The 23,374-nt window shown below is 37.0% G+C and overlaps 3 protein-coding genes across 9 annotated transcripts; 2 read left to right on the plus strand and 1 right to left on the minus strand.

Moving 5' to 3' along the window:
• Positions 1,729-6,536, minus strand: LOC18784389 (protein IQ-DOMAIN 14). 3 transcript variants are annotated; one of them, XM_007216846.2, is made up of 4 exons: positions 4,749-6,536; positions 3,552-4,009; positions 2,696-2,902; positions 1,729-2,608 (listed from the first exon to the last, which is right to left on the minus strand). In XM_007216846.2, the coding sequence occupies exons 2-4, from the start codon at positions 3,966-3,968 to the stop codon at positions 2,003-2,005; spliced, it is 1,230 nt and encodes a 409-aa protein (XP_007216908.1). In that variant the 5' UTR covers positions 3,969-4,009; positions 4,749-6,536; the 3' UTR covers positions 1,729-2,002. The 3 variants fall into 3 exon arrangements, with proteins under 3 accessions (XP_007216908.1, XP_020414454.1, XP_020414453.1); XM_020558865.1 differs by having other exon boundaries at positions 1,729-2,611; positions 3,552-3,996; positions 4,749-6,535; XM_020558864.1 differs by having other exon boundaries at positions 1,729-2,611; positions 4,749-6,534.
• Positions 8,100-11,371, plus strand: LOC18783552 (nuclear poly(A) polymerase 4). Of its 3 annotated transcripts, none has more exons than XM_020558936.1 (10): positions 8,100-8,274; positions 8,389-8,469; positions 8,650-8,757; positions 8,975-9,037; positions 9,128-9,289; positions 9,698-9,811; positions 9,935-9,997; positions 10,085-10,414; positions 10,528-10,692; positions 10,783-11,371. In XM_020558936.1, exons 1-10 carry the CDS (start codon positions 8,128-8,130, stop codon positions 11,134-11,136), a joined length of 1,587 nt encoding a protein of 528 aa, XP_020414525.1. In that variant the 5' UTR covers positions 8,100-8,127; the 3' UTR covers positions 11,137-11,371. The 3 variants fall into 3 exon arrangements, with proteins under 3 accessions (XP_020414525.1, XP_020414526.1, XP_020414527.1); XM_020558938.1 differs by having other exon boundaries at positions 8,205-8,274; positions 8,402-8,469; XM_020558937.1 differs by lacking the exon at positions 9,935-9,997.
• Positions 13,079-19,658, plus strand: LOC18782742 (nuclear poly(A) polymerase 4). Of its 3 annotated transcripts, XR_002270648.1 has the most exons (13): positions 13,079-13,707; positions 13,806-13,883; positions 15,036-15,143; positions 15,415-15,477; positions 15,564-15,725; positions 16,597-16,710; positions 16,833-16,895; positions 16,971-17,300; positions 17,400-17,564; positions 17,643-18,473; positions 18,874-18,944; positions 19,042-19,143; positions 19,366-19,658. XR_002270648.1 is itself a non-coding variant. In XM_007216381.2 (12 exons), the coding sequence occupies exons 1-12, from the start codon at positions 13,573-13,575 to the stop codon at positions 19,067-19,069; spliced, it is 2,145 nt and encodes a 714-aa protein (XP_007216443.2). In that variant the 5' UTR covers positions 13,080-13,572; the 3' UTR covers positions 19,070-19,658. The 3 variants fall into 3 exon arrangements, 2 of the variants coding, with proteins under 2 accessions (XP_007216443.2, XP_020414754.1); XM_007216381.2 differs by having other exon boundaries at positions 13,080-13,707; positions 19,045-19,658; XM_020559165.1 differs by lacking the exons at positions 13,079-13,707; positions 13,806-13,883 and adding an exon at positions 14,613-14,846 and having other exon boundaries at positions 19,042-19,658.

Genomic DNA, 23,374 nt, shown 5'->3' on the forward strand with positions numbered 1-23,374 from the left:
GCTGAAAAGAAATTTAAAATCCATGCATGGGGTCTGGTCTACAACAATAATAATACCATATCCTTTCCTTTCCTTGATTTCCTCATTTTCGAAAACAAATTAAAAACCCTAGCCTTCCTTCCTTCCCTCCCTTTCTGTGTGTAGTTTTCTACTTTTTGGCCCATATGCAGTTTGAGCGCGTGGAAGAGTGCTTGTGGACTCATTTTTCACTATTGACACTCGGGTCTTGCGCTTCTATGAGTTCATAAAACAGTGCAACCATACAACTTATTTTTGTAACTAATTATAAACAACAATTCCTAGGGCTAAAATTTATAAAAGGGACCTCACCTATTAGAGCATCCACAGTGAGAGGGTGTATTTTTGGAAGTGTAAAGTCATTTTTATATCTTCTTTACACTTTTGAGGTTTTTGCTCCAATGGGGAATATGTAAATCTAAAGATGTATAATTGATTTCTTTCACTTTTTCTGTTGTAGGTTCCACTTTTGTTCACTTTTTCTCACCTTTTCTCATGTAGGTCCCAGCAGCAAGAGATGTGAAAAAAGATGTACATGTGCATCTAAATTTGCATATCATGGTAGTGATGCAAATTTACACTCGTTTACACATCTCTATTGCGAGTGATTTTAATCACAAATGGTGTATATTTAACATACACCTCATTATACACTCTCCCACTGTGAATGCTCTTATGTGTATACATAATAAGAAACATAATGTAACACAATATGAGGTCATGACTATCGAGATTTCTAACTTCAATGGTAAAACATTTGTCACGTATATATTCAGAGCAAAAAAATTCCATTCTTACGTACCCTCCCCTTTTTCCAATCCTCATATATATATATATATATATATATATATATATATATGAAGCAAAGACTTATGGGCAAAAACAAATCCTTATTGTAGTAAAGGAGGGGTGTTAGACAAAACATCTCTTCTTAGCACAACGTTACACAATTCTCATCTTAATGAGGGAGAATTTATGAACATTGGATTATAAAATGCACATTCATTGTTAATTCCTACATAAGCTTCACGATTGGGTTTGATAATTTCTTAATTCTCATTTGCATCATCGATGGGATCTGAAGTTTTGAACCCACCACTGTCTTTCTCTGCAATTTTTGGAAAATAAATTATTATTTTTCCATTGTAAAGGACAAATTTAAACGTTGCTCATCAAAATATATAAATGCAAGGCAAAAGAACCAGAGTCCAGTTTATTAAATCAGGCTAGCTACAAGCCTAGGACAGAGAGAAATAGAAGCTTCACGGAAGCTAAGCATCTGAGCTCTTTGGTGGGAAAGTAGGGGGTTCAAAAAGATTTCAAATTCCTGCATAATGCGGCTCCTGCTTCAATAATGTTCTGAAGTTATTCTTATCCATGCTTGAAATCCACAAACTATTATGAATTTAGCGACGGATGGAAAATGAGATCTTTTTTGTCTAGTTCTGCTATGTGCCTAGGCAAACCAACAACTTGAGACTTGTGCATTTTTGAGTCTCTTTCGTAATCATAGTAAATTTCCTTTTTGTTTGTGGCATGAGACCTCTAGTCTGCAAATTAATGCTATTTTTCATTGGATTAAACCTTGTTAGCTTTTCATGAATATTTTTGGCAAAGGCCAAATAGTAGAATCCTTTTGCCATTTGGTGCCATTTGGTGCCATTTTTGTGATTATTGTTTGCCAAGACCAGAATTGTGATTCTCAGAAAATTAACATGTAGAAGCTCCTTTCATCTCATTTACTCGTAGATCATAAGACACAATTGAAAGAAACTGTTGAGAAAAAGGAAAATGGAAGGAAAAAAAGAAAAAAGAATTTACACAAGCACTCTGTGTTCTACCCTATTCATTGTTAATACTAAAGTGGGGAAAATAAGGCACAGAGAGGTTCTTCTTCTCTCCAATCTGTTTTTTTTACCATCTTCTATGCAAAGCCCTCCCTGATTTTAACCAAAGACAGAGGACCTTTCTAATTGCAGCTTGCTCAATAATTCAAGACTTCTTCCTCTTCTTCTTCTTGGACTTGATTACACGATCGATGCATTCGAACTCCGCTTATGCTGTTTCTTGCTGCCATCATTTCATTAAGCGAAAGCCTCTTCTTCGGCCCTGGTTCCGGCCTTTGCTTAGGGGCACTGTGGGACCTTGACTTTGCGTTGAATGATTGAGTGCTTGACATGTAGTTTGGGAAGTTTGAGTAAGGCTGAAAGAAGGTGTCTCCACAAACACTCTTGGCTGGTGTACTGGGAGCATTGGATCGAAAAGAGTTTGTGAACCGCGGAGTGTTGTGGGCAGTAGAGAACTTGCATTCGTCACCATTAAAGCACCATTCAAAATCTTGAGGCTTCTGTCTATCAGGTATAGAAATACGGGTTGGAAATGGACAGGGAAGTGGTGATGAGATTGTTTGGTAAGGCAGGTCTTCACTACATTCAGATAGTACGGTGTTGAATCTACGAGACCTGGATCTGGTTTTGAATGTGTCAATTTCCACAATTTTTGGGCTTTCATCAAAGCCATTAATGGAAGTTTCATAAGTTGCAGATAGCCTCCTGCTATAAAATTCACTTCTTGCATCGTCAAATCTTTCCTGCTATAAACACACATTTTATGTGTAAGAAAGAAGTCAAATGTAAAATGTGATCCAATATTAGAGGTTGGTGAAATTAGCACTTACAACGGACTTCCGGGCTTTGATTTCAGGTAGAAACCTGTTCTCTTTATTGAAAGAACGACGTGCTCGCTGGAATCGGACAGTTGTCTGTGCTCTAAAAAGAGCTTGCATACTGTGAAGAGTAGCAGCAGCCCGTTTCCGAACAAGATAGCCTCTAACAAGAGCCTGTAACTTAACCAGTCCTCTAAGAGCTCGGTGTGCCTTTCGTGCCTGAAGGCAAAACCAAATTTAGATTCAACAGAACAATGCACATACCAGAGGAAGTTGGGGTAGGTTTTGCAAGTTCATAATAAAACTAGTCACAAATGTAGCAGCCCAAGTTGTGCAAATGAAAATAAGGTGAAAAACCAATGCCAACTTTAGAAAATAAATCATTGCTAAAAAAAAAGCAAGAAAACCGAAATCATAACACAAATGGGGGCATGCAGTACAATCATGACCCTGTTCCAAGAAACAAGATTTCAAATTTCAAACACATAACATTCGGGCATGGGGGCTTACAGAATGAGTAGCCCGGTCAGAAACAGGGGAGGGAAGAACAATTCTCAGCCGTTTGATTGACCAAGAAAACAATTGTTTTTACTGTTCCATAGGATTTGAAAGCAATAGTCGACAAATGTTTGTATTCTACTGTTCCATTAGGATTTGGAAACAATTTCACAACTTTTTGCGAGCAGACATAAAAGTAAAAACTAAGAAAACAACTTCCATAAAGCCAACCAAAGCGTAGTCAAAATTTACTAACATTTCACGCAACCATATCAAGCAGAGTTTCAATGCAACATTCTCTAAGCAAAACCAAACATACCAATAATCAATTTAAGGTAAGGACTGGATTAAAAACTGAGAACCCACTTACCAGATAGCCTCTGAAAACAGTTTGAATCTTCATTGCAGCCCATCTCTCTTTTTTTCCAAACATGAGTCCACCGCCTTGACTTGTCAGCCTCACAACCGCCACGGCCGCCTGAGCCGCGACCACGGCGGCATCAGCAGCAGCTGCGGTGGCAGCAGCCACCGCAATTGCGTGCTTGTTCTGCTCCTTGTCTGACTCAGCAAGATAGGATCTGAGCCAAGCAGAGTCGGGGACAGGAACATTTGGTGGAAGATTGTTTGTAACATGATCAATTGTACTACCTGTGTCTTTCCCCGACTTGGCAAAACTCCACCGTTTCTTCTCCTTCCGATCACCAGACGTAGTGCTTGTATTGCCAACATGGTCTTTCTCTTTCTTCATCCCCAACAAGCCCTTCAACCATCTTGTAGCTCTCCCCATATTTTTGCTCTTTCTCTCTTTCTAGAATCTGAAGATACAAGCTGGAGAGAGAAAGTTAAAAGGAGGCAAAGGTTAAGTAAAGGGTAAGTCAAAACTCAAAAGACCCAGGTGGAGTTTATGAAGAAACAAACACCAACAAAGCACCAAATGTGGAGAGAGAGAGAGAGAAAAAAAAAAGGAGAGAGAAACAAGTGGAGAAAGTCCTAGAAAGATAAAGAGAATGTTTATGAAGTGAGTTAAAGAGCAAAGTGAAGGGAGCACCACAACCTAGTAAGCTATCCCCATTTTTACTCACTAGATTTGGGAGTGAGAAACTAGGAGAAAGGCATTTCCAAGAGGCACTAGAGAAAGAAATAAATAAAGAAATAGAAATGTTTTTGAAAAAAACTCAATCCAAAAGGGAACAAAACCAAAGGTGAGCTAGCTAAAATAGAGCATAAAGGGTCTCTGCAAGATCTCTCAGAATCTTTACAGGTTGCAAGCAAAGAAGTGTGGAGCAAAAGATTAACAAACAAAAAAGCATCAAAACCTTAAAATATAAATGGGGATAAAACTTGGTTTTTTATTTTCTTTGGTGAAATTCTGACAGCACCTCGTGAAGAACTGCATTACAAGACAAAAAGTGTCACAGAAAGATGCAGAGGTTCAAATCCATTATAATATAACCAACCAAAGCTTCAAAAACTCACCCCAAGTAAACAAACAAGAATTACAGACAAAGCAAAGCATGAAAAGTGCAGAAGCTTAATGTATACATTTTCACAGAAAAGGGAGACTTACCCAGATGCCCCCACCACTTCACTTCACACCGCCTCCTTAAAATCTTAAATTCAAAAAAAGCGCCGAATTTACTCCCACTTTGTCTTCTGACTAAACTTGGCAAAACTACAACGACAAAAGGCACCACCACCACCGCTTCACTCTCTCTCTATTTCTACTCTCTCTCTCTCTCTCTCTCTCTCTCTCTCTCTCTCTCTCTCTCACACTAAAAATCTCAACTTTCTGGAGCAACGTGTACTCAAAATGAAAGATACCCAATTACCCACTGACAATCCCGTGAATATTTTCCGAATTTTGTTTTCTTTTTCAAAAGCTTCTCTTTCAAAAACCCTTCTGAGTATTATGCTTCTTCCTCCGTCTCTCTCTCTCTCTTAAAAGAAAGATAAAAAAAAAAAAGAATACCCCTTTCTGCTATCTTCTGCTTCTGCAACCCTCTACCCTTCTTAACTTATAATTAAAGCCATAAATTTCTCTGATATATCTCTCTCTTTCTCTATCTGTTATATGTTGAAGTAGACTCAGACTGTGTACTATAAGAGCTGGAAAACAGTGCAGGCATTAAAAGCCCATTTACCCACTAAAAAGGACAGCTTTTTATAGCTTCTCCTTTGTCCCTAAAAAGAGTTGTATGAGTGAGAGAGCCGAAAAAGGCTGAGACTTTGCTTTCTATCTTGGGTTGGAGAGAAGATGTTTGATCAGTTTCCGTATCTTTTTCACAGTGATTCCCTCTTCTCCATGATTCTTAACTCAGTCTCTGCCATTCTTTCTGCATCAAAATCTTTGAAACAGAGCTTTGGTTGACAATGGGTCTTTCCCAAACGAGAGCTGATCAAGCAGATCTGAATCCTTTGGGGGGATGCAGACGCTGCTTATTAAGAAGAGAGAGAGACAGGCAGAGAGAGAAAGAGAGGTAGAGAGAGAAGGGGAGGGGGTAATCTTGGGATTTGAAATTCCATAAATGTTGGGTTTTGAATTTTTCCTGATATTTGGGATATACCGAAGTTAGATAAAAATGGCAATCTGCCATTGACTCTGTGGCATCTTTTACTTTTAGGAGCAGGTGATTTGAAAATGAAAATGGTTTTTTTTTATTTCCTTCAAATTTATTTATTTTTGAATATGCAGATCCTTTTCCTGTTGTCACAGTTTCTATTTTTTTTATTTTTTTTATTTGGTCGAAAACAGTTTTTATTGATTTATGTCAGATGATGATGTGGATATAAGGAACCGGAAATAGTATGGATCTTATATATTCTTTCTTCAATGTTTTGGCTAAAATCCAGTCAACTAAATGCATAACGTTACACAATAACTTTGAACATGGAAAGTTGGAACATTTTGACATTAAAAGAAATCAATTTCATCAATTTGAGCGAGTAAGAGGCGGATAGTAGGAATTTTCACTGATATTATTTGCTTAGGGTTCGTTTAATTATTAATTTTCAGGAGGTGAAAAGAATTTGTATACTTCAGGAAACTTCTTTTTTTAGCCAAAAGATTGTTTTGTTTTGGTGGAGCTTTTGAGTTTAAGTTAACCATGTGTAGTATACATTTTAGCCTAGAGATGATTTTCTAAAGAGGAGGCGAGTTTAGGGAGAAACACTTGTGTGGAAATGGGATAATATTATTTTCTATTTTCAATCAATTACGATATGTCACGAGTAATAACTTTTTCACTTAGCATATTTGGTTAAGAATAGCAAAACAGTGTATCTCCATTTCACACAAATTTTTCTCGAACTTAGAATAACAATAAAGGAAAATAGAGCTATTCCCTCTTGCTACGTAAGATTCACATTTAAAAGTTCCCAAAGTGAAAATGAAAAATTCACATAAGCATAACGTATGAGAGTAATAATGAACAAGTTACGTGAAAAAAAGAAGGAAGAAGATGCAAACACAATTGAAAGTGATAATATGTTTTCAAGAACTGTTAGTTTGTAAAGATTACAATCCTTATGGGACAGTGGGACTGGAAAGGGACCATGCATGCTTTGAGTTGGGCGTTTATGTACTTACTTACTTACTTAGGCAGCCATTATTCAAAGTCTGCCATTAATGTTCTGGACTTTTTTTCAATTTTCATGGAAAGGGACCGATGTTACTTAATCCTTCTCTTTCTTCATTCAAAACCGAACTAGTAGCAACTTGTCAACATTGGACCATGATTTGGTTTACTCACAACTCACAAAACTCACAAAGCAGGCCTAAACTTGCATGGCAAATCAGTCAGACCCAAGTTGTTCTCGCTTTTCTTTGATCAAGCCCAAATGGTCTTTTTTTTGGTTGCTTTTGTGGGAAAGCCCAAGTTATTTCATCTCCATAAAGTATTATTTTTTGGGTAATTCTAATAAGCATAGTTGAGAAAACAAGATTCCAAGTGGCACATATTGCCTCTCCTACTAATTTTAGTGTTTCTGATTCCTTTTAGCAGAAGCCAAAAGTTATTATTATTATTTTTTAATACAAAGATATTGGGGGAGGGGGAATCGAATCTAGGACCTAGAATGCATAGGTAAATACTCTTACTCACTTGAGTTATAAGCCCCTTACGGCAAAAGTTGATAATGATATGGATGAGTGTAGTTTCTCTTGTTATAAAGAGATAATTGTACTTGTTTACAAGAAATTCTTGAATGTGACCGTCACTTCGTTTGTGTGGTGTTACTAGCCTACGTGAATTCTAAAATACGAACTCAGTCGGTGATATATAATGTGGTTGTATGTACGTACAAATATGTTCTCTCAATGACTAACCTACGAAGGGACTCAACTGGGCTTTAGCCCAATGCTGGTTTTGTACTTTAGTCTTTATTGTACAACAAAATCTATTACAATTAAATTTTATTCCACCTATCTTTTAGAATTCAGTCTATCCTAGCCACTCAAATCAAATTTTATTTATACCCAATGAAATCCTACCATATTTTTTATAAATTAAAAAAAAAAATCCTACCATATATTATTAATCAGCCCAAAAATTCCGGTTATAAAAGATCTCCAAAAAAAAAAAATTTAGCCCATTCCTTTAAAAATTCCTCAATCCGCCATTGTGACCATACATGCATGAGTTATTTGATCATCATCTTTGGCGACCCTAGTATTTTTATAAGAAAAACCTTCCCCAAAGTGATGATACAAATCAAAAGGCAACTCTGTTGGGAGCCAACAATTTGCCAACAAGAGGCAACATCAACAACTTTTATTTCAACTTTTAAAAATAAAACTGGAAACTTACACCTGGAAAAAACAAAAAGAGATGAAAGTAAAAACGTCAAACCCAAAGTCAAACCTAAAAAATGATCCGTTGAAGTTACAAAAGCTTCCTTGTAGTTGACGTTATTCCTCGCAGTTGACAATTTTGTTGGGGGAAGTTGAGATGGAGAGTTCAGCGACATTGATTGCTCCGCCCCCGCAGCCTCCGCCTCCTCCTCAAGCGTCGGCGAGGCAGTACGGAGTGACACGGCCAATATCGACATCGGAGCCCACCGAAGTCGATATTCAAATGAATATAGAGTTGGAGAAGGTTTGTGCTTACCGAGTTTTGTTTTGCAAAACTTGATTAATTTTGGGTCTTAATCTTATGGTTATGAAAATATTGTTTCTGGGTTTTCATAATCTTTTGGTTATGAAAATGAAGTTTTTGATTGAAGAAGCTGGAGTATATGAGAGCAAAGAGGAAGCTACCAAGGGAGAGCAAGTTCTTCAGCGAATTGAGCAGGTGATTAGTGCTCATTTAAAACAAATTATGTGCTAAAGTTGCTTTTCTGGAGCTATGTTAACTGCCATTATCATTACATTCTAGTTCTATGCTTCTGATTTTTGATAACAAGGACTTGTTTTTCACTTCTGATTTCTGATTTGTAGTTTCAACTTTTATACCCTATCTTCTGATTGTTAGATTGTTAAGGATTGGGTGAAGCAACTTACTCGCTCGAGAGGATACACAGAGCAAATGGTTGAGGATGCTAATGCTCTTATTTTTACATTTGGCTCCTATAGGCTTAGGGTAAATATCCTTGCTCTTGATTGTGCTTGCAAAATTTCTGTTTGTGGTCTCAGTTGGTTTGAGGGAGAGAGAGATTGAGAAATGGATGTCTTAAATGCAATGTTACAAACTATTTAGTTTCAATATGCTTTTAGTCCTAGCTTCATTGATTTTTCAGTACAATGCTTTGATTTGTTTTTGTTTTTTGAAGTATACTTGTGCTGTTTGCCTTCTGTAGGTACATTATCCTGGGGATGAAATAGAAATTTTATGTGTCGGGCCATCCTACATCAATCGAGAGGTAAATATTGACTGCAAGTGGTTTCTCAGAGTTATAAGTCTTGCAATAGTTCACTGTTTTATCTATACAACGCTGTGATGTTTTCTTCAGGAAGACTTCTTCTTTATATTGCAAAACATTCTGGCTGAGATGGAAGAGGTGACTGAACTGCAACCACTTCCAGATGCTCATATTCCTGTGATGAAATTTAAGTTTGATGGAGTACCGATCGACCTCCTTTATGCAAGCATTTCTCTCTTGGTTGTACCAGAAGTGAGTACTGAACTCCCCCCTCTTGTTGACTGAACTTTCTTAAGAAAAACCAAATATCATGCTATTTCATGTGGATGAGATGTTTTAAGGAATCTCTCTCTCCTCTCTCTATGTTTCGCTTTCTGTTATTTGTTTGATAAAATCGATAAAATCAATAGGCATATAATATAATCACTGAAGTAATCAACTTAAATTAAATTGATTAATAAGATTAATTAAGTCTACTACTAGAATAGAGGTCACATGTAAATATAATGATCTTAAGTCTACTACTAGAATAGAAGTCTACTGCCATAACTTTTCATATTAATTTGCATCCTTTTTGTATCCCATCTTTGCATTTGTCCTATATCTTCTTCTCTATATCTTTTGCTTTATTGCTTTAGAGCATTTTATTTTCTAAAACAGGACCTGGACATTTCTGATGCATCTCTGTTGTATGATGTTGACGAGCATACTATTCGAAGTCTTAATTGCTGCAGGGTTGCAGATCAAATTCTAAAACTTGTTCCAAATGTTGAGGTGAAATGCTTCCTATGCACTTGTTTTTTTGGTCTGGCAGTCGCCTTTTTTATTTTTATTTTTTCAAACACCTATATGTCCTGCCATATATCAAACCTCCCTTATTGAATTTTGTTGTTGTAGCATTTCTGTACAACATTGAGATGCTTGAAGTTTTGGGCGAAAAGGCGCGGTGTTTATTCCAATGTGAGTACCACCTCACTCCACAATTTGTTTTGACTTATTTTACATCTAAACTGATTCCATGCCTGGTTGGTCATATTTTATATTCAGGTTATTGGATTTCTTGGTGGAGTGGACTGGGCTATTCTTGTTGCCCGGGTGTGCCAGCTTTATCCAAATGCAGTTCCCAGCATGCTGGTTTCTAGATTTTTTAGAGTATATACAGAGTGGCGTTGGCCAAATCCTGTAATGTTATGTGCCATTGAGGAGGATGAACTTGGTTTTTCTGTCTGGGACCCGCGTAAAAATCCTCATGACCGGACTCATCACATGCCAATTATAACCCCTGCCTACCCTTGTATGAACTCCAGCGACAATGTGTCACAAAGTACCCTGCGTGTTATGGTGGAGCAGTTTCAATATGGCAACAACATCTGTGAGGTATGTACTTGTTCTGTCTTGTAGTTGAGAGGTAAGAAGAAGAGTGTGCTTTAGATTGTCTTCCATAGTTGACAATTATTGGTCACTTTCTCATTTTCATTGTTTAAATCCAGAAAGTGGAGCTTTTCAAAGCTGAGTGGTGTGCTTTGTTCGAACCATACTTGTTGTTTGAAAGCTACAAGAATTATCTTCAGGTTGACATAGTTGCTGCTGATGTTGATGACTTGCGTGCTTGGAAAGGCTGGGTCGAATCTCACCTGAACCAACTGACTCTAATGGTACTAATGACTATATCTGTTTTTTCTGTCCTCTTTGAAAAACAGAAATGTATAGTCCTCCCATTTTGGTGCTTCCATTTACATTTTCAGATTGAAAGGGATACTTTAGGGATGTTGCAATGCCATCCTTATCCCCGTGAGTATGTCGATACGAACAAACAATGCGCACATAGTGCCTTTTTTATGGGTTTGCAGAAGAAGCAGGGGGAAAAGATTCAGGGTCAGCAGTTCGATATACGAGGAACTGTTGATGAGTTCAGGCATTCTGTTAATATGTACATGTTTTGGAAACCGGGGATGGAAATTTATGTTTCTCATGTTCGTAGAAGGCTACTACCTCCGTATGTGTTTCCAGATGGTTGTAGACCACGTCGACCGTCTAGACATACGGCGCAACATCAGGCTGATAACTTGCCTTGTGATAATGGAGAAGTAGCCCCATAAAGATTACAATCTTTAGTAGCAATGGAAACTTCAAAAAGAACAAATTTCAGCCAAAGGAAGGATACCATTTTGGTGGAGATTTGAGCTGAACAATTACTGTAGATTGGTGTAAATCATACAATCTTTTGGTTTTAAAAAAAACAAGAATTGTTGCATTGTAAAGATTACAATCTTTATGGGGCAGCCATTACACAAAGTTTATAATCTTTTAATATAAACTTTTTACTTTCAAAAAGAAAATCTTTTTTGGTGCAATCAAATTTGATACCTTTTTCTTTGGTGGAAGTGATTTCTATTAGATATATTGCATTATCTTCCAAGTGATGGGATATAGGAAACCAACCATTTCCTCTTTCCTTCTTTTCTTTCTTTGTTCTCTTTTATCTGATGTTGATATGTTGGTTTGCTAACTTTGACTGGCTTCCTTCAATGTTTGTGATTCATTTTTCCTACCAAACATTGGAATGGAAATAAAAGTCTTCATAGTCATATCTCCAAACAACTCATTCCGCTAATCAAACGGCCTACTAATACAAGGTACTACTTTTTCATTCTGGTAAATAAATTAAAAAACCCTTCTTCACGTTATTAGAATCGAAAAAAGTGAGAGTAATAGAAAATTAAGGACATGAGGAACTGTGAGGAATTCTTTAGTGACACATTAAAGTTTGAAATAATTTTTTCTTTTTGGGTAATAAAAATGTGTATCGGGAGATTTTAAGCCAATAACTTTATATGTTTTTCAATAAAAAGGAGTTAATAACTATATCTACTATTTTATAAATTAAATTATTCTCATTAAAGATTTTTTGATCCTGGGGTGGGTGGGGAGAAATTATAGAATAGTACGGATGTACCACATCAGCGTATGATACTCCCATTTAAATTTCGCCACGTGTCCATGTTTGAAAAGAAATTAATTACTTTATTACAGTTGACTTACTTAACCTTTATCTTTTAAAATAAAATTAGAAAAATAAAAAAGAAAGAAAGAAAGAAAGAATTTTTCAACAACCCTTCGTCCCCAACCCAAACACCCATAATCCCCAACCTGTGCCACCCCTCTCCTTGCTTTTCCTCTTCAAAATCGGATGCTCAGCAGACAATTCACCTTAGAATCCTATTTTGAACCCAAGTATTTTATTAGCCAAATAAAATTGAAGAAGATTGTCCTCCAATTGATGCGCTCTAATCACAATGGCAGCACCTTGGGTTACTTGGGCACAGCCCAGCATCCACAAATCCCAAACACAACACATCTTTGTTCACTTGCACCATTGAATTTGCTACAAACACTCTCTAGTACACTCTCACTTTGCAACACAAAATCAATGGAAGGCACAGCCGATGTGGATTGAGGTGAAGCATACTCTGAAACGTGCTATAGACGCCACCCTAGGAATTTGACAGGAAGGGCAAGGGAGAGCGGTGGAGCAGGTTTGAGTTGGAGACGGAGGGTTGGAAAATTCTTTAATTTTCTTTTTTATGACTTTTCTAATTTTATTTTAAAAGATAAAAGTTAAGTAAGTCCAGCTGTAATAAAATAATTAATTTCTTTTCAAAAATGGACACGTCTTAAAATTTGAATGGAAGTATCATACGCTGACGTGGTACATCCGTACTATTCTATAATTTCTCGTGGGGGTGGGAGGCTGTTAGAAAATCAGATCTGCTTGCAACTTGCTATTAGAAAAAAGGGCAAAAAAGAAAAAAGAAAAATCAGATCTGCTTGCACACCCCTACGTCGCCACGTGTCACGAGTCCGTTAAAGTTACAATCAGCTTCCTTGTAGTTGACGTTACTAGTAGCGCACCAGGTTTTCTCTTTTTCTCAACGCGTAACCACCGTTTCGTTTTTTCAATATTTTTTTATTGAAACGCACCGTAACGCCGTTAAAAACCCATAAACAGCAAAACAATTAAAATACAAAGAGATAAAAACGAAAATAAATAAATATATTTATATCAAAACACAAAAACCCACCAAAAAATCCAACCGACCGCCAGCCAGCCAGCCAGCCAATACTTTCCCCTCTCTCTCTCTCTCTCTCTCTCTCTCTCTCTCTCTCTTTCTGCCGCTCCTGATTGACTCCCCGAATTCTCTCTTCTCCGTCGCGTTTTAGGTTTGATTCTTTCTCTAGAAATCTCCTTAGGGTTTCCTTGTTCAGTTAGGTCCGTCAGAATTCCCAGATTTCCGATTCCTATTTAGTTTTGTAATTTTGATCTTATTGGGAAAGTACTTTGCTTTTTATTTCCTTCCGTTATTAGGGTTTCGACTATTATCTTCCTTAAATTCTAGGGTTTTGGTTTTCGATTTCTGTACAATTTCAATATCGGATCGTGTTATCTTTTATTGAAATTCTAGGTTTTCGAATCTTTCTTTGGGAGGATCTTTTTTTTTTCTTTTCAAGACTTTCTTTTTCCGGGGGATGCTGAGATGGTGAGTTCAGAGGGATTGAGTGCTCCGCTGTCGCCTCCTCAAGCGGCAGCGAGGCAATACGGGGTGACAAAGCCAATATCGACAGCTGGGCCTACAGAAGCCGATATTCAAAGGACTTTAGAGTTAGAGAAGGTTTGTGCTATTGAATTTTGCTTTGGAAAGATTGATTAGTTTATGTTCTTGATCTTCTGGTGATAAAATTTTGTTTCTGGGTTTATGTGTATGTGAAGTTTTTGGTTGATGCGGGGCTTTATGAGAGCAAAGAGGACGCTGACAAGAGAGAGGAGGTTCTTCAGCGAATTGGGCAGGTAATTGTTGATTGGTGTACACAAATTATATGCTAGTGAGACTTATCATACTCAAAAGCCAGTTTTAGTTTTAGTACTAGAGGTGGTAGTTTTATGTGTGCTATAGTATTGATCACCTATTATTAAGGCAATAGAATGATTAGGAATTTATGGTTTAGGTTAGTAATTATTTATCAGTTAAGATTAGCTCGCTGATTATTTCGTTGTGCAACTATGTTATTGGAGAATTTTCAAGCCTCCCTAGGTTGATTGTCAACTTTTGTTTGTTCTAACTATTGGTGTTATTGATTTTGATTAATATTAAACGTTTGTTCGTATTAATTTTTTCAATATGATTGTTTGTGTAGATTAAGTGCCATTCGTAAATACAATTATGTCTAGTAGGGTCTTTGGGTCCAATGGGTTTGGATGCGTCATAAGATTACCTTTCTGTAATAATTTGTTTTGCCATTATGTGAAATGGAGTCTTTGATAGTTCTGCCATCAAGTTAGTTGAAGTCTTTGATAGTTATTTTTGGACTTGCCTAAATTATGGGTTTGATTGGATTCTGGATTAAATGGTAACTATAAGACTAGAGATTTATATTTCAATTGGAAAGGAAGGAAAAATTCAGAAAGTGCAGGAGTCAGTGGCTTAGAATATGAAATAGGTTTCTTTTGTTGTTGTTGAAGGTTTTCTTATTTAATAGCTGAAAACTATTCTACAGTCTATTTAGAGGGAACCCCGTGGGCATGATATAATATTAGTAGATGAAGTCAAAAGAGTAAAAGTTGCAGAGACAGTGTTACAGAGACAGGAGTATCCAGTGGACATTACAATTCTTTTAGAAAACATGCGACTAATAAGTAAGAAAAGCCTACTCGTGATGCATGAACAGAATGTAGTCTGGGAGATGCAGCTATTTTTGTTACAGAAAACAAGCTGATCCTGTCTTTGGAACAAAGCTCATGCTTTTGTATTTGGTATGTGCATGACTAAAGTTGTTTAACTGCTGTTAGCATTACAATTTTGTTATTTTCTATTTATGTATGACTTTTTATTTTTGCTAAATGTAGAGAATTGTTTACATAAGTGAAAATCCTGAATTTTGTTTTAGCTCCTTTGCTGATTTCCATATCTTCAACTTTCTTATCCTATCTTCTGGTGGTTAGATTGTTAAGGATTGGGTGAAGCAACTTACTCGCTTGAGAGGATACACAGATCAAATGGTTGAGGATGCCAACGCTCTTATTTTTACATTTGGCTCCTATAGGCTTGGGGTAAGTATCCTTACTCTTGATTGTGCTTGCCAATTTTTTTTTTTGTGTGGTCTGAATTGGTTTGAGAGAGAGGGAAATGGATTTCTTAGAAGCAATGGTACACGCTATTTAGTTTCAATGTGTCTCAAGTCATAGCTTCAGCAAATGTTTAGTAATTTGTTATTTTCCTTTGCCAATTTGATTGGTTCGTTTTTGTTTTTGTTTTTTCAAATATACATGTGTTGGTTGCTCTTCTATATAGACAGTTAGTTTGCCATTACTTTTTCCTTAGGTGCATGGTCCTGGGGCTGACATAGACACATTATGTGTTGGGCCATCCTATGTCAATCGAGAGGTAAATATTGACTGCACACGCTTGCTCGTCGAGTTCAGAGTCTTACAATCATTTGTATCTATTTAATACTTTTATGTTATCTTCAGGAAGACTTCTTCTTTATATTGCATAACATTCTGGCTGAGATGGAAGAGGTGACCGAACTGCAACCAGTTCCAGACGCTCACGTTCCTGTAATGAAGTTCCAGTTTGATGGAATATCAATCGACCTTCTTTATGCAAGTATTTCTCTCTTGGTTGTACCAGAAGTAAGTACTGAACTCCCCCCTCTTGTTGACCAAACTTTCTTGACAAAAACCAAAAGATCGTGCAAGTAGTATGAAAGTGAAACTTTTTCCTAACCTTATTGTGCTATTTTATCTGGATGGGATGTTGATCGCTCTCCTCTCTCTATGTTTAGCTTCCTGTTATTTGTTTGATAATTCGTGTGGGGTTGGCCACAGCTGGGATCTCATCCTTATGTAGTTTGTTGAATAAGATAATGCAGACTATTTTAAGTTCAATTACAAAAAAAAAAAAAAAAAAAAAAAATCTAATTGCGGTAGCAATCTAAAGGAATAAGCAGATAATATGATTGTTAAAGAACAGATCAACATCCAAAATCACTAAGGTCCAGAGATACAACCAGAATAGTTTACCATCAATGCTGCCACCGTCTTCTTTCAAGATCTAATAACACCTCAAACAATGGATTAACTAAAAATGAAGAGGGAAGGAAAAGAAAGGAAACAGGAAGAGGAGGGAAAAGGGGTTAAGGTTGAAGTTATATAATCTGGACTATATAAAGCTACTTATATAATCTGGAATATCTTACTTTTATTTTGTCACTGTGATTTATGTTTTCTAGGAAGCTTGTCTCTATCGGTTGTGATTCTTGTGAACCCTGGTCAGTCAGTTCTCATTACCTATTTCCTACAGTGTTTGCAGGAATATATGCTTGTTTATCAGAAGTTTTAGCTGCATATTTTATTTTTTGGTGTGCAAATTTTAATTTTGCGGAGATGTTAGGCATTTGTGAAATTCAATTTGGTTGTTTTGTAGCCTTATCTTTGCATGCCATCTTTCTTGCCTAATTTCTATTGAGTTTTTTTTTCTTTTACATTTTAATTTTTGCAACAGGACCTGGACATTTCTGATGTATCTCTGTTGTACGATGTCGATGAGCCTACTGTTCGAAGTCTTAATGGCTGCAGGGTTGCAGATCAAATTTTAAAACTTGTTCCAAATATTGAGGTGAAATTCTTCGTATGCATGTGTTTAGTTGGTCAGCCAATCATCTGGTTATTTTTTTTTTCCAAAAGATATTTATACTGCTGTATGTTGAACCTCCCTAATGGTACTTTCTTTTGTTGTAGCATTTCTGTACAACACTCAGATGTTTGAAGTTTTGGGCGAAGAGGCGTGGTGTTTATTCCAACGTGAGTACCTCACTCGAGATATTATGTTGACTTATTTTACATTTAAGTTGATTGTTATACAATATTTATATTTAGGTTACTGGATTTCTTGGGGGAGTGAACTGGGCTCTTCTTGTTGCCCGGGTGTGCCAGCTTTATCCCAATGCAGTTCCCAGCATGCTGGTTTCTAGATTTTTTAGAGTATATACACAGTGGCGTTGGCCAAATCCTGTCATGTTATGTGCCATTGAGGAGGATGAACTTGGTTTTTCTGTCTGGGACCCGCGTAAAAATCCTCGTGACCGGACTCATCACATGCCAATTATAACCCCTGCCTACCCTTGTATGAACTCCAGCTACAATGTGTCACAAAGTACCCTGCGTGTTATGGTGGAGCAGTTTCGATACGGAAACAAAATCTGTGAGGTATGTACTTGTTCTGTCAGAAGAGATGCTTTAGCTTGTTGGTCACATTTGTTGGTCACATTTGTTGGTCACATTTTCCGTTTCAATTTTTAAATCCAGGAAGTCGAACTGAATAAAGCTCGGTGGTGTGCTCTGTTTGAGCCATATTTGTTCTTTGAAAGCTACAAGAACTATCTCCAGGTTGACATAGTTGCTGCTGATGTTGATGACTTGCGTGCTTGGAAAGGCTGGGTCGAATCTCGGCTTAGGCAACTGACTCTAATGGTAGTGTCTATATCTTTTTTTGTTCTCTTTCAGAATTAGAAATCCGTAACATATTGGTTCCTCTGTTTATATTTGCAGATTGAACGGGATACTTTAGGGATGTTACAATGCCATCCTTATCCCCATGAGTATGTTGATACGAACAAACAATGTGCCCATGGTGCGTTTTTTATGGGTTTGCAGAGGAAACAAAGGGAGAAGACTCAGGGTCAACAGTTCGATATACGGGGGACTGTTGATGAGTTCAGGCATTCGATTAATATGTATCTGTTTTGGAAACCGGGGATGGAAATTTATGTCTCTCATGTTCGTAGAAGGCAACTTCCTCCATACGTGTTTCCTGATGGTTGTAAACGTCCTCGACCCTCTAGAATTATGGCCCAGCAGCAGGCTGATAAATTGCCTTATTATGACGGTGAAGTTAGCATGACAGGATCTGGTGAGAGACACCTGAAGAGGAAGAAGGATCTTGATGGGGTGGATGTGAATCAAGTTATGCCACTAGAGAAACGGCAATCTCTTAGCCCACAACCCCGTGATTCAGTTTCTCCTGTAATTATTTCTGACAAGGCAAGCAGTGCATCTCCGGACCAGTCGGATAAAGGTTTTAGTATGGAAGTGGTTGAGTCAAATAAAAGAACACTGTTGGGAGAAACGGAGCCTGAATATGCCTCAAATTCCAGTACTATTACAAATGTTACAAGCAAGGGCAGTTGTGATGATGCGGGATTTGGATCAGTGGCTGTTAGCAGTGAGGGGAATACTAGGAGTGTTGAGGGAAGCAGTGTTGGGAGTAACAACCCAGGATATTTGCAGGGCGATGTATGCGAGGCAGACTCGGAATCTCTTTCAGATAATGGATGCGGAAATGGAAACCTGCGGCAAGATGGATCTCAAGAAGCATTAGAGGTTTTGGATTTAAGTTCCTTTACTTTGACTGAATTTTCTGGTGATTCATTTTCATCATATGGTTGTCTTCTTTTAGAACGTTTACTCTGCTAGTTGGATGTTGTCTTAATTTCTTCATCTAACTCAGAGAGTCTATGACCAAATGCACCAATGGCATAAAAGTAGCAACATCTGAGGTATCTTCGAACAATAATGCAAGTCCTGACAGGATCTGTGTTGGGTCCTCACTTGTATTGCGCGCGTTAAAACATTGGACATTTGGGAATACAAACCTATAATTAACTTGTTTTCCATTTTCTTTAACTTGCCTTATCTTGGAGGTTTTCTTTGCACTGACCAATCTACCTAATTTCTTTGTTTTTTCTTTTCTTTTCTTTGTTTTTCACTTTTTACTCTGAAGCCGAATGCTGCATTTGGGATGCTACTCAATTCCAACGAGGGAGTAAACTCTGAACAAAAAGCGGTGATAAGGCATGTGTAGTGAATTTCTAAATAGAGAATTTTCTTGATTATTTTTGATGTATTGTTTATCTTTATGCTGCTCCTTTTGCTGTGGTGGTTTGAATAGCAGGTTGAGTCTAACATCAACGGCCTGAGCAAGTTGGATCTTTGTATATTTGGCTATGAAGTTATTACTCAAAATGAGAGAGGAAGAAAGCCAGCAGCTCGGGTAAGTGTTCTTATTATCGCTGGCTTTCATTTCATTCTTTTTCAGGCTTGATCCATGCACCCTTGTGGATGAAGCCAAGAGATTCGAACTGAAGTCCATGGTTTTTTGTACAATTTTCTTATTTTAGAACTTGTGAATTATACTGATCTGCGTAAGTTTTGAGCTTTGGATGCTCTTAAGAGTCTTAAGAGGATTTATTAAGATGCTCGCTAACTTGTGCAGATAGTAGTAGGTTTTTACTTTTCGTCATCTGGCGGTTGTGGCAAAGTGTCCTAAGTTCTCCAGGTCCAGGGAAAAAAACCAAAAAAATTGAAAAAGGTAAAAAAGTTAAATAGTGTCTTCTCTTTGTAAGGGTGGTGGGGGGGAATGTGTTGCTTGCTCTGTAATGTGCTCAACGTACAATGGTTGTCGGATTTTGTTTGAGTTTGAGTGGGACCACTGTTGAGGGTGTGTCTATCTTCATTCGACCTTTGTACATTATATGCAATGTAATGAATATTCAACTTCCCTCTGTCTCTCTTTCTCTCTCGCATTAAGTTTTATTTCATTGAGCAAATCTGGTTGAGATTGTGTTTATGCATATTTAAATCGGGGCAGTTGTGCATCTCTAAATCAGCTCAATGTGAAATTATTGGACTCTTGATCCATTTGTTCACTTCACACATCTCAGTTAAATCTATTACAGTTAACCGTTGGATTTAGATCTATAATGAGCATTAAAGTACGGTTGGCTTGTGATAGGTAGGGTTATACTTTATATGGGTCTCAGGCCAAAGAGGAGAAAAATTCCCTACTAGAAATGGAGTAGGCGGGTTTGCTCATTTATCTCCCAACAAATGCCGAACCAAGGCTTTGGTTAATTTACATTATTTCCGTCCCCTTGAAAACGTGCTATTGAATTGAATTAATGTTTGCAATTGAACTCAATTGAATTGGTTCGAGCGGTTGCCTGAAAGAAGTTATTTATAGTATAACTAACTCAACATGCCGCAAAATGAATTTGCTTTATCAGCTTTCTGTGCCAAAAATTAAAAGGGCTAAATACCTTCTTGGTCATTGAGTTTTACACGAAAATTCAATTTGGTCATTGAGAAAAACATTTAGCTAAATTGGTCACTGTGTTTTCTAAAGTTTACAATTTATAAACATTATGCGAAGCGTAGTTTTTATTTTTAATTTTTTTTAGGAAGCATGTTTAGTCTTCTTGAGTTATGATATACTGTGCTATTAAGGTTTAACAAATTGGAGGAAATTTTGAGTTGAAATTGGAAGGTATGAGGCTTGTTGTGAGGTTATGTGAGACTTGTCAAGCGAGGCTATGTGAGGCTTGTCAAGCAAGGCTATGTGAGGCTTCTTGTGCCATGGCTAGGCATGCCTCGTCATATTCAAGGCAAGCGAGACTATTTCATATTCAAGTCAAGCGATTGAGTGAGAATCGTATTGTGACTTCGGATGGCAAGGAACCTAATCAAGGTGATAAGAGTACCAAAATATATTGGTAAGTTGTTAATTTCATTTTAATTTGGTTTGGCGTTTTGATTTTCCTTGTACTCACAATTTCAATTTCAACTCAAGATTTCCAACAATTAGTGAAACCCTAATAGCACAACATACTCTGACTCGTTCAGTTAGAGGAAGAAGACTGAAGATACTTCCTAAAAAAACCAACCCAAAAAAAAAAAAAAAAACTGAAGATAATGAAATGTCTATAAATTGTAGACTTTGGTAAACACATTGACCAATTTGGCTAAATTTTTTTCTTAGTGATCAAATTGAATTTTCATGTAAAACCCCGTGACCAAAAAAGTATTTAACCCAAAATAAAAATTCTGCTTTCGCACCAACTAGAAACTCCCATGTCTATTCACACAGACTAGGAAATGCCAACTTTTCTCATTCCCGTGTTTAGAACGTGCAGTATTGAAATTGGAAAGTTGTTGAGTAATCCAATAACACCATTTATTTTTTATTTGAATTTATTAATGAAATGTGGTATTTAAAAATAAGAATATGGATAAGTTAGTCCACAAAAATGCATTAAATGTTTTTCTAAGTAGGGGAAAAGATTCCCAAGTAGGGCCAATGGTATGAAATTTCCTCATACATAGGAAGTTCATATCCATGAATCATGTATTACGTTCCCAAGAGTGCACTTTTCAAACATGAAATGGTAATTTCATAACCATTCTCAAACTTCTAAATCTTGAATGAAACGAGCCTGTGCTCCTTAGTTTATTATAAGTTGGGAGCATTTTTGCTCAGCACTTTAACCCAAGGTATATACTAAAATATGAAACATAATATGAGAATATTTGTTTGTGGGAATTTTCTATATATTCTTCTCCTTGTATGAGGTCATATTTATAATACAATAAAGCCTTAGTGGCCAAGTAAATAATAAATTCTTATTTCTATTTATAGTAGGAAATCAAGAACTAGAGTAAATCAAATACAATTATAATGTGAATCCTTGGTGTGTAAGGAAAGAAAGTTAATGGTCCACAAGTCAGGCCAACACTTCCCCTCACTTTGGTGCATAGATGTCGCTAATGCCTAACTGATTCAGTGAATTTTGGGACGCTCTACTGGATATCGTTTTTGTCAAAATATTTGCCAATTGATCCTCAGACTTCACGAAAGGAAACTGAATCATTTTAGCCTCAAGCTTTTGTTCGATGAAGTGTCAATCCACCTCAATATGTTTAGTGCGATCATTTTGAACCGGATTCTATGCAATAGCTACTGCCTTGTTGTCACAAAAGTTATTCATTGTGGGCGTGGGTTTATACCCAAGTTTAGTAAGCAACTTCCTTAACCAAATGAGCCTACAAATTACTTTAGTCATGCCTCCCAAGTCAACTTATGCATTGTATAAAGCTACTACCTTCTATTTCTTGCTCCTCTATGTCACCAAATTACCTCTACCTCCTACGAATGTGAAGAAACCCGATGTGGATCTTTTATCTATTATACAGAGTGCCCAATCTGCATTTGAATAAACATCAATATTTAGATGACCATGTTTTGAGAACATAAGTCCTTTTCCGGGTGCAGACTTCAAATATCTAAGTATCCGAAGAACTGCATTCATGTGGACTTCACTCGGAGAATGTATAAATTGATCGACGACGCTCACTGCATAAGCAATGTCTGGTCGAGTATAAGACAGGTAGATCAATCTTTCCACTAACCTTTGGTATCTTTCTTTGTTAGGTGGAACTTGATCTGGGTATTTTCCAAGATGATGATTATGAACAATATGAGTGTCTCCAGGTTTGCAATCTAACATTCCTGTGTTTGTCAAAAAGTCTAAGACATATTTCCTTTGAGAAAGAAATATGCTTTGTTGTGATCGAGCCACCTTTATCCCCAATAAATATTTGAGTTCATCTAGATTCTTCATCTCAAATTCAGTAGCCAAATAGTCTTGTACCTGAGATATTTTATGTTTATCATTCCCAACAATAATCATATCGTCAACATAGATTATTAAAGTTGTTACCTTCCCTTTATGATGTTTCATAAACAGAATATGACATGAGTTACTCAGTCTAAAATCATTGTTCTTCGTTGCCATGGTAAACCGCCCAAACCATGCACGTGGTGACTGTTTGAGTCCATACAACACCTTTTGTAATTTGCATACTTTTCCAGTCTGAGTAGTATTATATCCAGGATGAATGTCCATATATCTCTCCTCAGTGAGTTCTCCATGTAGGAACGCATTATTTACATCAAACTGGTGTAGTGGCCAGTCTAAATTAGCTGCAAGGGACAGTAAGACTCTGACTGTGTTCAATTTTGGAATTGATGTAAAGGTTTCTTCATAATCTACACCATAAGTCTGTGTGTACCCTTTCACTACGAATCTTGCCTTGTATTGCTCGATAGATCCATCAACGTTGTGTTTTATGGTAAACACACATCTATATCCTACAGTCATTTTTCCTTGTAAAATTTCCAGTGTTCAAGTCTAATTCTTCTCAAGAGCTTTCATCTCTTCCTTTATAGCTTGAACCCACTTAGGATCTTTCAATGCTTCAGCAACCTTGGTTGGGATATGAATAACAGACAACTGAAGCACAAAGACCTTGAGTGGTTCAAACATCTTTTCAGTGGATACATGATTTACAATTGGATACTTTGATGTCTTGCCAATATCATGTGAATAATGGTTTTGTGGCTTCCTATGATTTTGCTTGGGGTAATTGGTATCCAATATATTTATCCT

Source organism: Prunus persica, chromosome G3, assembly GCF_000346465.2.
Source record: "Prunus persica cultivar Lovell chromosome G3, Prunus_persica_NCBIv2, whole genome shotgun sequence".
NCBI classification, from domain to species: Eukaryota; Viridiplantae; Streptophyta; class Magnoliopsida; order Rosales; family Rosaceae; genus Prunus; species Prunus persica.